The sequence below is a fragment of the Caretta caretta genome, chromosome 2 (genome assembly GCF_965140235.1).
Source record: "Caretta caretta isolate rCarCar2 chromosome 2, rCarCar1.hap1, whole genome shotgun sequence".
Taxonomy (NCBI): domain Eukaryota; kingdom Metazoa; phylum Chordata; order Testudines; family Cheloniidae; genus Caretta; species Caretta caretta.
Window position 1 is genome coordinate 148,467,880 of NC_134207.1, and position 14,027 is coordinate 148,481,906.

The 14,027-nt window shown below is 40.1% G+C and overlaps 1 protein-coding gene across 3 annotated transcripts in view; it reads right to left on the reverse strand.

Moving 5' to 3' along the window:
• Positions 1-14,027, reverse strand: part of LPCAT1 (lysophosphatidylcholine acyltransferase 1) — a 184,480-nt gene that overhangs the window by 116,506 nt on the left and 53,947 nt on the right. For all 3 annotated transcript variants that reach the window (XM_048839485.2, XM_075125481.1, XM_048839484.2), the window contains exons 7-9: positions 12,251-12,285; positions 10,922-10,976; positions 1,892-1,974 (exon numbers count right to left, since the gene is read on the reverse strand). In XM_048839485.2, the coding sequence (XP_048695442.1) occupies positions 1,892-1,974; positions 10,922-10,976; positions 12,251-12,285 (173 nt within the window). The remainder of the gene's footprint in view (positions 1-1,891; positions 1,975-10,921; positions 10,977-12,250; positions 12,286-14,027) is intronic.

Consider the following 14,027-nt stretch of genomic DNA (forward strand, 5'->3'; position numbering starts at 1 on the left):
TGATGGTGACAGAAAGGGAACTCCCTGCAGCACTGACTTGGGGTCTAGCCACCGATCCAAGGACAAGAGGACGTGGCTCAGTACCGTGACCACTCGGTCCAGGGGGTGCCTGTTGGGAACATAGACCACGTTGCCAACCACGTCTGCAGAGGTCACAGATGAAGCCAGGCCTGACTGACAATGTACGTGCATGTTGCCATGTGGCCCATCAGCCGCAGACTTGTGTGAGCCGTAGTGATCGTATGCCTCCTTATGTGGGCAATGAGATCCAACATGGCCTGAAAGCGTGGAGTCCAACATGGCATTGGCTCGCGTGGAGTCCAGAACCGCTCTGATAAACTCTATGAGCTGGACCGGTGTTAACGTGGACTTTTCTATGTTTATTAACAGGCCCAGCTTGCTGCAAGTGGAGTGCACTTGGTTGAGACTTCTATGCACCTACTCTGGAGACCTGTCCTTGATGAACCAACCATTGAGATACAGAAAGATTGGAATCCCTCAACGTCTGAGGTAAGCTGCTACCGGCACCATGCATTTCGTGAACACCCTGGTGGCCGAGGACAGGCCAAAGGGCAGCACCATGAACTGGAAGTGGCGCCCAGCCACTATGAAATGCAGGAAACGTCTGTGTCCTGGGAATATGGAGACATGGAAGCAAGCATCCTTTAAGTCAAGAGTGGCATACCAGTCCCCCAGATTCAGGGAGGTGATAATGAAGGCCAAGGAGACCACGAGGAACTTCAACTTCTTGAGAGACTTATTGAGGCCACGCAGGTCCAGGATGGGTCTGAGGGTCCCCTTTGGCCTTTGGGATTAGGAAGTATGGGGAATAGAATCCTCCGCTTTCCATGTCTTGAGGAACCACCCCCAACTGCATGAGCTTGTTGACCTGCTGAACCAGTTGTTGTTCATGAAAGCGGTCCCTGAAGAGAGACAAGGAACAGGGGGGCTGGAAGGAGGGGTATCCAAAAACTGCAGGGTATAGTCCCGAGCTACTATGTCCAGGACCCAGCAGTCAGAGGTAACCTGCGACCAGGCCAAACAGGAGGGAAAAGGTGGTTGAGGAAACGATGTGCAGGATGCAGCCAGATGACTGGGGTGTCACTCTCGAGCGCACCCTCAAAACGATTGCTTTTGGCCCCCCTGGGTACTTAGTGGGTCCAGGCTGGGCTGGCGAGCAAGAGGAGGAAGGGCAGCGATGGTTAAACCCAGATCCCTGTCGAGTTTTCCAAGGCCTCGACGGCAGCGGACGCTGAAATGGCTTTCTGGCAGACTGTGGGGTATGCATGCCCAACAAGCAAAGGGTAGCCTTAGTGTCCTTCAACCCACATAGCCTGGCGGTCATCTCATCAGAGTTTCTAAGCTGTTACTTTAATTTGACATATGAATATGTGTAGAATTTATACTCAAACACTGATTTAAAGGTTGTATATATTTCTAACTAGACAAAAAATAAAATGAAAACTGATTTTTCCATAAAGTTGCCATAAAACTTTTAAACAAGTAAATTCTCTTACAAAGCTAAACTTCAAGTTATAGTCACTATTTCTTTTTGCCAAGTTCTTACACCATAACAAAATGTGATAAGTACCATGTTAAGATCTGAGGTATATAGAAAGCTAAAGGAATTACAATAAAGGCAGTTTAGTGTTGCTATAGTACTTGCTTTCTGCCAATCACTGCAGTTTCTTACTTTTCTCAAATAGCAAAATACATCAGAAAGAAAAGTTAAAAATATGTAAGAAGTTTTAAATATATCATTTTGAAATATAACCTACATTTATCTGCAGGCAGGCAAATACTGATAACCTTCAATACTTCTTTTTGATACCAAAGTGAAATCAAGCGTCTATTTCTAGTCTATAATCCAATATATTATCAGCATACTTACTCTGCCATTACACTTCTGACATTATTTGCATACAAAGATGGATTTTTCTTTTCCTCTTCTGAAGGTATATAAACAGGTAGGAACTGTACATAGAAAACTAAATTATATCAAAATATTTAACATTTAAAAACATTTGTATTATAACATTACAGTGAAAAATAAAATAGAACTGCTACTTATATTTATAGGACTGCAACAATATCAAGTTGAAAGCAATCAAGCAATCAAAAATAACATTTAGAAAATTAAATCTTCACACCCTGAGTTTAGAAAAGCCACACCAAATGCTACAGATGACCATACAGGTATAGCTCTGCTTATTTCTACCTTACAGACACAGATTAAGTGATGTTTGATTTCCTCTTCTGAGTTGGGAGCAGGAAGATATTAACTGTCTTCCCAAACTCAATGATTCTCCATCTTCATTCTGCACACCATTTCATAAGAGAACATTTGTTTTATGGACCCTTCCCATACCTCTAATCTTTCAATCCTCCATTATCTGGTTCTTGGTTCGTTTGTTCCTGGCTATGTGGATAACCAGGAAGAGCAGTGACCACACCAATACTGGTAGTGATCCATACACTGTTTTGAGAACTTAGATGGTTCTAATTCATTAGGCATACTTACTGATTTCATTATCTATTTTAGGATTATAAGATGCTGCTTATCCCAACGTCCAAACACCTTTCACATAAAACAGATTAGGAATAGTGAAGATCTTAGTGGACATCATGGAGTCTCTGGCTTTTCTCCCTTTTTGGGTACTGTGACCGAAAGCACCACATATTCACATTCTACTCACGACAATAACCTTTGTACAAAATATACCTTGTGAAAACTAACTCGCTGGCCAATAATATCATGGTGAAATATATGTAGCAACATATGTAAAGTTATGAAATCTCCCCTCTTGATGTTCTTAGCACATGTTCAAACCCATGCAGCAGCCCTGCCCAGGCAGAAGGTTTCTGAACGAAGAAATGTGTGTTGACCTCTATTTATATATAAGTAGTAAAAAGGGTCTGTGAGACAGCAGGCAGAGGAAATGGCAGGAGACAAAGAAAAATTGCATTTCACCAAACACAAGTGAGAAGAAAGAGCATGGGAGCCTCCTTCACCACCAGACTCCATGTCACCTTCTTTACTGTTGAATAAACTTTGCTTTAAGGGGTAACCCTCAGAAGAATCCACTTCAAAGATTAACTGGACTATACGAGGTTTGAGAGTAGCAGCCGTGTTAGTCTGTAGTAAATGGCAGAAAACCTCAAACTCACTCTCTTTCACCAAAGACAACAAAGGAACCAGCCCTTTGATTTTGGGGGGAGATCCTGACCTGAGAATTTGGTCAGCCATGTTGCTGGAAACATATGGTAAGGATTTTACCTTTAACCATATTTAGATTAAGTTTTAGCTAAGAAAAAACATTTCATCTTTATTTTTCTTGTACTCCATTTCTGACTTTAATACCTGATACTTGAATTCACTTCGAATCCTATCTTCTTTTATAATAAATTAAGATTTTTTAATCCAAACCAATCCAATGCTGTGTTTAAACTGAACTGTTTGGGAATTCCAGTTAAAGTGGCAAACTGTTGAATATTGACCCTTTACAAGGGCAACTGAGCTTTAATATCTGAAGTATCCAGGAGTGGCCTGGATAGTGAAGAACTCTCATTGTTGGACAAATTTGGCACTAGGAGTGTGTTGGGGGTCAACCGGCAAGTAGTAACCAAGGCTGGTGGAAGCCAGAGTGTGACCGGTGGTGTTGCTGACAGGCTGCTAGGGGTCAGAGCTGCTGGACCAGGGCTCCAGCTATACACAGTCAGTGTGTGACCTGCATGCTAACAGGCTTTCTGTGAGTGGCCCAGGTTGGGAGCTACATCATCAAAGCATTGTGAGGCACCCAAGGTTGCAGGGCAGGTGGTGACAATCCCTCACTTATCTGGATTGCGAAAGGTGTCTAATAGTGAAAATTTAACAGTATGACAAAAGAATATTAAAGTGACTTATGAGAAAATTACTTGCTTTCAGAGGAACACAATTTATGATCGAAGTACCCTTTTAATGCTTGTGCTCTGAAGGTATATCACCGGATTTCATTCTTGAGCTACCAGTGCAGTCAACCATACATTTTCCTCACACAAAGTTTTTTTGGGATCTCTGTGGTACTGGTAGCTGTAACCTACAGTTTTCTTACTATTCATTAGTACCTCTTCTCCTGCTAAAATCTTCTAAATCAATTCCTTTATCAGTGGAAAGCAATGGCTCCTAAATTTCAGTCAATTCAGACATTAAAATTATACCAAAAAATCCAGATGTATGAATAACATTTCAACTTTTAAAGAGAGTGGGAGGCCAGTGATTTGCTGGGTCAAAGTCTCAAATCCAATGAGGCTTCTGACATAATGTGTTACTAAAGCTGGTGTAAACCAGCAAAGGGACACAATGAGAAATTTATGGAAAGCAGAGTTAAGGACAATAAGGAGGTTTTATTTATTTATTGTAAAGTATATCAAAACCAAAAAGGAATCTTAACAACGGTGCTGGTCCATTCCTAGACAGACATGGTAGAATTGTCAATCATAATGCAGAAAAGTCAGAAGGGTTCAATAAATATTTCTGTTCTGTATTAGTGACAGAAGCAACTGTATATAGCATATGAAGAAATACTTTTCATTCTAATAGTAATTAAGTCTGACATTAAACAGCAGCCACTAATAAGTTAGACACTTAAATCAGCAGATCCAGCTAACTTGCACCCAAGAGCTTTAGAAGAGCTGGCTAATGAGCACTTTGGATCATTAATGTTGATGTTCAGTAACTATTGGAACACTGGGAAAATTCCAGGGGACTGAAATAAAGCTAATAATGTGCCAATATTTAAAATGGATACGCAGGAAGATCTGGATAAATATAGGCCTGTCAGCCTGCTATTAATCCTAGCCAGCAGTTCTCAAACTGTGGTTTGGGACCCAAAGTGGGGACCCCCATTTTAATGGGGTCACCAGAGCTGGCATTAGACTTCCTGGGGCCTGGAGCCAAAGCTCAAGCCCCACCGCCCAGGGCCAAAGCTGAAGCCCGAGCCCCACCACCTGAGGTTGAAGTTCTTGGGCTTCAGCTTTGGGCCCTCTGCCAATGGCAGTGGGACTTGAGCTTTGTCTCCTCCTCCCCCGAGGGCAGCGAGGCTCGGGCAGACTCAGGCTTCAATCCCCACCTCTAGGGTCATGTAGCAACTTTTGTTATCAGAAGGGGGTCACGGTGCAATTAAATCTGAGAACCCATGTCCTAGGCAAAACAACAGAGCAGGTGATATGGGATTCAATTAATAAAGAATTAAAGGAGGGGAATTATAATTAAATGCTAGTCACTATGAGTTTATGGAAACTAGATCTTTTCCAACTACCTTGATATCTTTTTACAAGACGATAGGTTTGGCTGATAAAAGGTAATAGTGTTGATGTAATATATTTAGACTTCTATAATGCATTTGACTTGGAACTATACGACATCTTGATTAAGAAACTAGAATACAAAATCAACATGGCACATATGAAATGGGTTAAAAGCCAGCTAACTGACAAGTTTCTAAATGTTACTGTTAATCGGCTCTTGGCCCTATACTAACATTTTTATCAATGACCTGGAAGAAAACAAAATCATCACTGATAAAGTTTGTGGATGACACAAAGATTGGTGGACTGGCAAATAATGAAGAGGACAGGTCACTGATATAGAGTGACCTGGACCGCTTGGTAAACAGGACACAGGCAAACAAGGTGTTTCAATATGGCCAAATGCAAGGTCATACATCTAGAAACAAAGAATGTAGGCCACAGTTACAGGAGGAGAGAGACTATCCTGGGAAGCAACAACTCTGAAAAGACTCGGGGGTCATAGTAGATAATCAGCTGAACATGAACTCACAGTGCAATGCTTTGGCCAAAAGGGCTAATGCTAACTTTCGGTTTACAAAAGGGAATACTGAGTAATGGTCAAAAGGTTATTTTATATCTAATTCTGTCAATAGTTCAAGAAAGATTTTGAAAAATGGAAAGAGTTCAGAGAAGAGCTGAAGAATGATTAAAAGATTGAAAAACATGCCTTTGAGTGATAAGCTAAATAGATTGAGTCCCTTGAGTCTATCAAAGAGAAGGTTAACAGGTGAGTTGATCACAATCTACATGTTCCTTCTTGAGGAACAAATATTTGATAACAGAAGACTCTTCAATATAGTAGACAAAGGTATAAAAAGAACCAATGGATGGAAGCTGAAGCCAGGAAAATTCAGACGATAAATAAGGCTCATTTTGGGGGTTTTTTTGTTTGTTTGTCTGTTTGGTTTTTTTTAACAGGGAAGGCAATTAATCAGTGGAACAGCTTTGTAAGCTCCAGGTCTCCACTGCTGGCAATTTTAAAATGAAGATTAGATGGTTTTGCAAAAGAAATACTGTAGTTATACTACAGCTATTGGACTTGAAGCAGAAATTAATACAACCAAGTCCTATGGCCTGAGTTATAGAAAATGGCAGACCAGACAATCACAATATGAATAAACAGGCCAATATGAGGATGATCCTTTGATAGCCCAGAGATGATCTAGGAGTTTTTAATCTACAACCCCCTTATCCCTTCTGCCAGTGTAGCAAGGGAAGAGAGTAGTCAGACTGCTACCTCAGTCCTCCACTGTTTTCTTCCCCACATGGCCATTGCAGCTCAGCATGGTGAAAGTAGCCCAAGAGCGCTCAAATACATTGCAAGTTGTTCAGAACACACAAAAATTAACTGAACACATCCTTTGCACTACCATCCCCCCCGGCATGTGTTCTGTGTGGTTTAGCTGTAAGAATCTGGCCTAGTATCTTTAGCTAACAAGAATTACAACATCTTTACTTCCTCTAAAAGATATAAAAAAGGCTGCAAGATAGTTTGCCCAAACTAGGCATCAGATATGGAGGCCAAGGGAAAATGCTGCATAAAAGCATATGGATCTCCTAAAAACTGAAGTGAATAGACATGAGTATCTATGGGCATCACAGCTTTCACCATTGTATTGCCTGCATCAAAGGCCATCCAACATCTTGGGCCAGGCCAGGCCCAGCTTATACTTGCTAAAGCAACTTTTTTGAACACTAAATTTTTGCTGAAGACATTCCACATGACTAAATTATTTAGTTAAATAGGTCTGGTAGTCTGCAACAGAGTACCGTGACTCTTTATGAGCAAGACCTTTCACTATGAGTGTCTCAGTAACCAATATTAGAGTTTGTGGGTGCTATGTACAGTAACTCCTCACTTAACGTTGTAGTTATGTTCTTGAAAAATGCTACTTTAAGTGAAACGATGTTAAGTGAATCCAATTTCCCCATAAGAATTAATGTAGATGGAGGGGTTAGGGAAATTTCAGGGAAATTTTTTTTGCCAGACTTGGTTGAGGTGGTAGAGTCAGAGGGTGGGATATTTCCCAGGGAATGCCTTGCTGCTAAATGATGAACTAGCACTTGGTTGAGCCCTCAAGGGTTAACACGTTGTTAATGTAGCCTCACACTCTACAAGGCAGCACAAATTGAGGGTGGAGACACTATAAATGCATGGCAGTGGCTGAATGTGATGATGAACCCACACTATCCCAATGGAGTGCACAACTCCCTCCACTTTCCAAAGTGCCAGGGGGCGCATGTGTGAGAGACAGACACACACCATGTATGTGTGTGTGCGTGCATGCATGTGAGAGAGACGCACATTGCCCCTTTAAGTATGCTGACCCCACTCTTAGTACACTGCCTTTTTAAGTAGATCAGCAAGTTGAGACAGCAGCTGCTGCCAGCAAGTTCCCTCCATTCTGAGCCCTGTCGGAGATGGGGTACAGGAGCGGGGGGAAGGGGACCTGACATCAGCACCCCTCTTCCCCCACACTGTCTGCACAGCAAGCAGGAGGCTCCCAGAAGCGGCTCCAAGGCAGAGGGCAGGAGCAGCACATGGTAGTGGGGGGAGGGACACTTGAACTGCCCGGCAATTAATAGCCTGTTGGGAAACTTAGGGAAGCTGATAGGGGGACTGCCGGTCCACCCTGGTTCCAAGCCCTCACCAGCTGGCTTCAACGGGCTGCTCTTCCTGCAAGCAGTGGACAAAGCAGGCGGCTGCCAAACAACGTTATAAGGGAGAATTGTGCAACTTTAAACAAGCATGTTCTCTAATAGATCAGCAACGTAACAGTGAAACAACGTTAACCGGGACCATGTTAAGTAAGGAGTTACTTTAATAAGTTTGGCCAATTTATCATCTAGCCAAAGCTATCTGAAGCACCAAACTCTCCCATGGGCTTGAGGCAAAATCCCATGCATTTTAAAATGTACTCAGAATGGCCTACCTCTGCTTCTATTAAAGTCCATGGTAAAACTCAGATTAATTTCAATGGGAGGAGAGTTAAACCAAAGCTAACCTCTTGAAAATCCACTCCATTTTTTAAACTGTTGAATACACTGGGAGAGTAGAGTAGTTTGAACAGATTATGCTGTCTTAAACCCCATTTAATATCGAGTTCAAGGGGACAATAATTTGTTTTCGAAGCCTATCAAGTCATTTCTACTTCCTGGATAGGTATCAAATGGAAGCTGGCAATCTTAGCCAGCCAAAGAGGAAACTGGAGCAACACTGGATATTCCAGGGGCAAGTTAAAATGTGTCTGAGCTACCAGTAATTTAGAGCATTGTTTCCCAACAATGGGTTCATGGACCGGTGAGGGTTCCTGAGATCTCCATGACACCATTTAGGAAGGCAGCAAGCCAGTCCCTAGTATCAAAAAGGTTGAGAAACACTGATTTAGAGAACCAAGATACCTTTGACAGCTAAGAGTTCTTTGCTGTCTTACACTGGAAGCCCAACATCCTTGAATAGATACCCAGTGCATAATGTCTGTAGAGAACTTTAAAATGTATTTGGAATGGATTCTATTTAAACTTGTTCAAAATGTACAAAAAAATACAGATTTTACTAAAAAACCCTTTAACATAGTCTACTTGTGAAATATATTTTTTATAAAAGTTACTTTATCTCAATTAGTAGCAGAATTTTTTTTCATTTTATTTCAAATACCCAGTTGTCAAAGAGATGGTTGTTCAGGTCTCAGCTTTTCTTTTTATTTCTTTCTTTTTAACACTAGCTGATTAAATATTATTATTCCATTTTGAAATCTGGAAAACTTCTCAATCTGTTCACAAAGTTAAGTGCACCAATATAAAATGATTAATCCTTCTTTGGGACAGGGACTGTGACCTTCTCTCTGTACAGAACCCCATAAAGGCATATTTTTCTCAATTACAATTGTATATATCTAAATGAATTCCACTGACTTAAAAGTCGTTATCCCTGGGTCACCTTATGTAACATATAAAGTTCAAGATAATAAAGTGAGCAGGGCTTGAAAGAAGGTTCCTGCACACCAAGAGTCTGATTCCGCTGGCTTTAATTTCTCCGAGAAACAATTTACTGTGTAAACAGTAATATTGATTTTCCATTCAATTTACCACAAACATAAATTTGGACTAAGGGCAACATAAGATACTATCCAAGAATGACAAAGGGTAACAGAACCAGGCCCTTTATAGCCTGTAGATGTTGTAAAGTTAAAGTAACTGAGTTAGTGTTCCTATGCAGATTATGGAGGTGTACAGGAGGGAGCTCCACTCTAATGTGCCTTAAAGAATAAAATGTCATCCCCTGCCACATAACTTTTAAGCTCACCTTTCTATGAGGTGCACAAGAATGGCATAGGACAAAGATTCAGTGCTTTCTAGTTAAATAGTTTCAGATTTATTTGCCAATTTTTGTAAACCAACAGAATTCTGAAGCCCTGGAAGGGAACTACTTTTTCATAAAAAGTCTGGGAAATTAATTTAATTATGCTAAGAACATTAAAGAACACATGGTTAAGCACTGAAAAAAAATCAGGAAACACAAAAGTTAACTGCATGCAAATACTCCAATAAGATATTGTACAAGTGTTTCTACGACCTGAGACAAATTTGTTTAGCAACTTTACTGTGTACTACCCTATTTATGCCATATATTGTTTTTAAAAGTAACTTATACTTAACCAGTGGTACACTGTGTAACAGAGCAATAGTAAGTGTTAACTGCAAACTAACTGCCTTATCTCCTCTGCTAAATTATTAGATTAGATGATCACAATGGTGCCTTCTGGCCTTAATCTAGGAATCTACTGCACCTAAGCAAGGTTGTGTTATTCTGAGAGAAACAGCTGGTAAGTTATTAAAATATGTACCTGAGAGAAGAAAACATTAAAATAAAACAATCAAAGATACCCTGGACAATTATAACAATCAAAATAGTATAAGCATTCCAGAATGAAATACAGTACAAAGTGCTATAAAATACATAAGCAATGCTATAGAAAAATGTATATTAACTATATCTTTTGAGAAAAATAGTATGTGATCATGTAAAAGAAGACTATTGTAGTAAAAATAAACAAGGGAACAAAGTTAAGGTTGTACAGGAAACCTTAACTTTTTCATTTCTTGACTCTTGTGTGCTTAACTGTGCAACTTTAATATTTGTGGCATGAAGTAAGAGTTTGTTTGGATGAGAAGAAATTGTATGCAGTTACTTTTATTCCGGAAGAAAATCCTTAGTTGCACATCAATACTAACACCTAAAATAAGGTATAAATACTTACCAGTATGTTAACAAGCCCTTCAAAAGCATTTTTATGCATAACCGTCCCTTAGCAGACAGAACTACATGGTGATTAAGAGGTTAATCTTGCAAGTGCAGAGGAAGGCTAGTTCTGCTGAAACTTGGTGAGTCAAGCTTTCAACAGAGCTATTTATGCAAAATGTGAGTTATATTCAGTCTGCGTGCAATGCAGTGTTAACATTTTAAGTCTGATTATACATTTTAATTACACTGTTTTGCTGCAGAAATAATAGTTTATCATGTTTACACAGTCTACAAGAAATGAAGTTTGGTATTGCCTAAAATAGAAAGCAGTACTGCTTTTATACTAACCTCAATTTCCACAAAATTGTGAAACTGACACAAGGTAAGCCACAGAATTTCCAGCCTTAAAAAATAAAAAAAGACAAGTTTTGAATGTAGCAAATAAGCAATACACAGCATGCTGAACTCTTCACCTAACGTTATGTTTTTCAGGTAAGATGCATCTTTAGAAAATAAAACTACTTTTGGATTGCACCTTTACGTGTTTTTACTGCTTTCTGTGACCATCTGTCTAAGAATGTTTATTCCAAAGTTGCATATTAAAAGCAAGGCAATAAAGTGGGAAATCTGAAGCTGTAGAAAAAGTGACATTCATTATGTAACAAGTCCACATTTATATACTTTTAACAAAGTACTAAATTTGCTTTAAAAAGTGTCATGATGAACACCTATGTCGTTTAAATAAAGAAGTCAGAAGTTGCTGAGACTTTTTGTTTTGACTTGTGCAACAAACTATTACCCACCTTTATTTTGAAGTTGGGTGTAAAAGCAGAAGATGTTTTATTAGTCTAGCCTTGGAACATAACAGAACCAGTTCAGTTTCAGACGGCACAGAGAAACTACTAAACCATTATTTGGCTGCCTGGAGAGTAGGGTTCTAAAATATTTTGTCTTCCACTACAGCTACAGAAGTCCCTAAGGCACTGATTCACCAAGGAACTGAAGCAGATGAGGAACAGCCTGGTGAATCTGAGTTACCTCCAATCAGTAGCAAAGTTTTATATGTTTTGTACTGTCAGGAGTCACAGACCGCCTGGATTCAGAATGGATTGTTTGCCTTTATGGAACAGACCCTTTTCTGGTGGGGGACAGACAAATGTAGAGTCTTCTTTGCTTGACATTTGTCAAGTACCATGTTGATTGAAAAGAGCTGTCTGGAAGAAACTTTCACAAGTTCTGAGTGTGGCAGCCCACTCAGAGGTATTTTCCCAGAAAACATCTTACACCTTAGCCCATACTGGTTTCTGATTCAATTTGAGGTGCTGGTTTAAACCTACAAAGCTTTAAATGATTAGAGTTCTGGCTGCCTGAAAAACCAACTCTTATCTTGATGCTATATTACAGCAGGTAAGATCAATTAAGGCACTCAGCTAATAGCTCAGATATAGGAGGAGGCTGATGGCAGGGCATTTTCCATAGAATTCACTTTTCCTCTTGGTCTACAAGATTCAAAATCTGTCATTAATTTCTTATACAAAACCCTCTATCTCCAGACTTCTTCTGGGTGAGAATAGAGCTAAAATATTTGAAAGCACACTTGTACCATTTCATATAACAATACCAAACTAATTCAGGAAAGCAATTGCGGCACAAAGGAATAAAATAGGATTGACTTACGCTCCTGGACCTTGCCATGTCCATGTGATAGTATCCTACAAACAAAAAAAGACACATTGCAAATTCAATTACTCTTTCACAGAACAATGCATGGCACATGCTTTAAATTTTCATGGAAACCACAATCCACTATTTTAAAAATCTATCTTATATTAAAGTAAGTCTACTAAGACAGGAACTTCAATCTGCCTTTGAAAAGCTACAAAACAAATATTGGTTAAGCCCAGCTTTTACACACAAAATAATCCAATTTATAGCCCACCTACAGACCCAGAAATCCCTCGAAAGACAAAACACTGAAAAATATATTTAGAAATAAATACAGTGCAGATTCGTTTCCCTGATTAACAGATTTTTCACATACAAAAAGCAAACACTTGGGCAGCGTCCTTAACTTTTGCTTAAGAGAACAAAACAGTAAAGGAACAGAAGTACTGTCTCGAGAGATTACATTGGCTCTCCCTCTGACTCTCTGTATTGGCCTGAACATAAAATATTTCTTTTTCTCTGAAGAAAGACAGCCATAGAAAACTGAAGATGCAGTACACAAAAAAAACCCGAAAACATTACAAAAAGAAAAGGAGTACTTGTGGCACCTTAGAGACTAACCAATTTATTTGAGCATGAGCTTTCATGAGCTATAGCTCACTTCATCGGATGCATACCATGGAAACTGCAGAAGACATTATATACACACAGAGACCATGAAACAATACCTCCTCCCACCCCATTGTCCTGCTGGTAATAGCTTATCTAAAGTGATCATCAAGTTGGGCCATTTCCAGCACAAATCCAGGTTTTCTCACCCTCCCCCCCCCCCCCCCCCCCACACACACACAAACTCACTCTCCTGCTGGTAATAGCCCATCCAAAGTGACCACTCTCTTCACAATGTGTATGACAATCAAGGTGGGCCATTTCCTGCACAAATCCAGGTTCTCTCACTCCCTCACCCCCCTCCAAAAACCACACACACAAACTCACTCTCCTGCTGGTAATAGCTTATCCAAAGTGACCACTCTCCCTACAATGTGCATGATAATCAAGGTGGGCCATTTCCAGCACAAATCCAGGTTTTCTCACCCCCCCCCCCACCCCCATACACACACAAACTCACTCTCCTGCTGGTAATAGCTCATGCTCAAATAAATTGGTTAGTCTCTAAGGTTCCACAAGTACTCCTTTTCTTTTTGAGAATACAGACTAACACGGCTGTTACTCTGAAAACATTACAATTACTCTATGGACTCCGCCTTGTAAATTCTTCCTTAATTAGCTTAATCTTGTTGGAGGTCTGCGCTGACTGTGTGACAAGAGAATTGCCAGTAAAGGCACACAGAAATAAAGCTATTCTCAATTGCACCTCTACCTTGCCAATATGAGCTGGCTACCTTTTTGTTGGCATTATAGTAGAAGTGGGACTTTAAGAGGTATTTGACACAGGAGAGGGTACTGCCTTTGTGGACTAGTTCAGAAAAGTGGAAGCCTGGAAAAAAGCACAGAAATTATTGTGGAAGAAGTGGACAAGCTCAGCATCAAGGCTGGAGTAAAAGGAGTGAAACATAACATAAGAGATGGGGTAGAAAGTAGGAAGGGATAGTTATGCAGGGCCTAGAAGAGGAGATCAAGAAACAAACTTGATCCAGTGAAGAAACGAATAATGGGGAGATGCAATATTTAGATCAAGTGAGGAAGGTTTTCTTAGTGCCCATGTTCTGAATGGACAGGAATTGGAAGAGGGTAACAACATTGGTGTCAAGGAGGCAAGAAAGGAGAA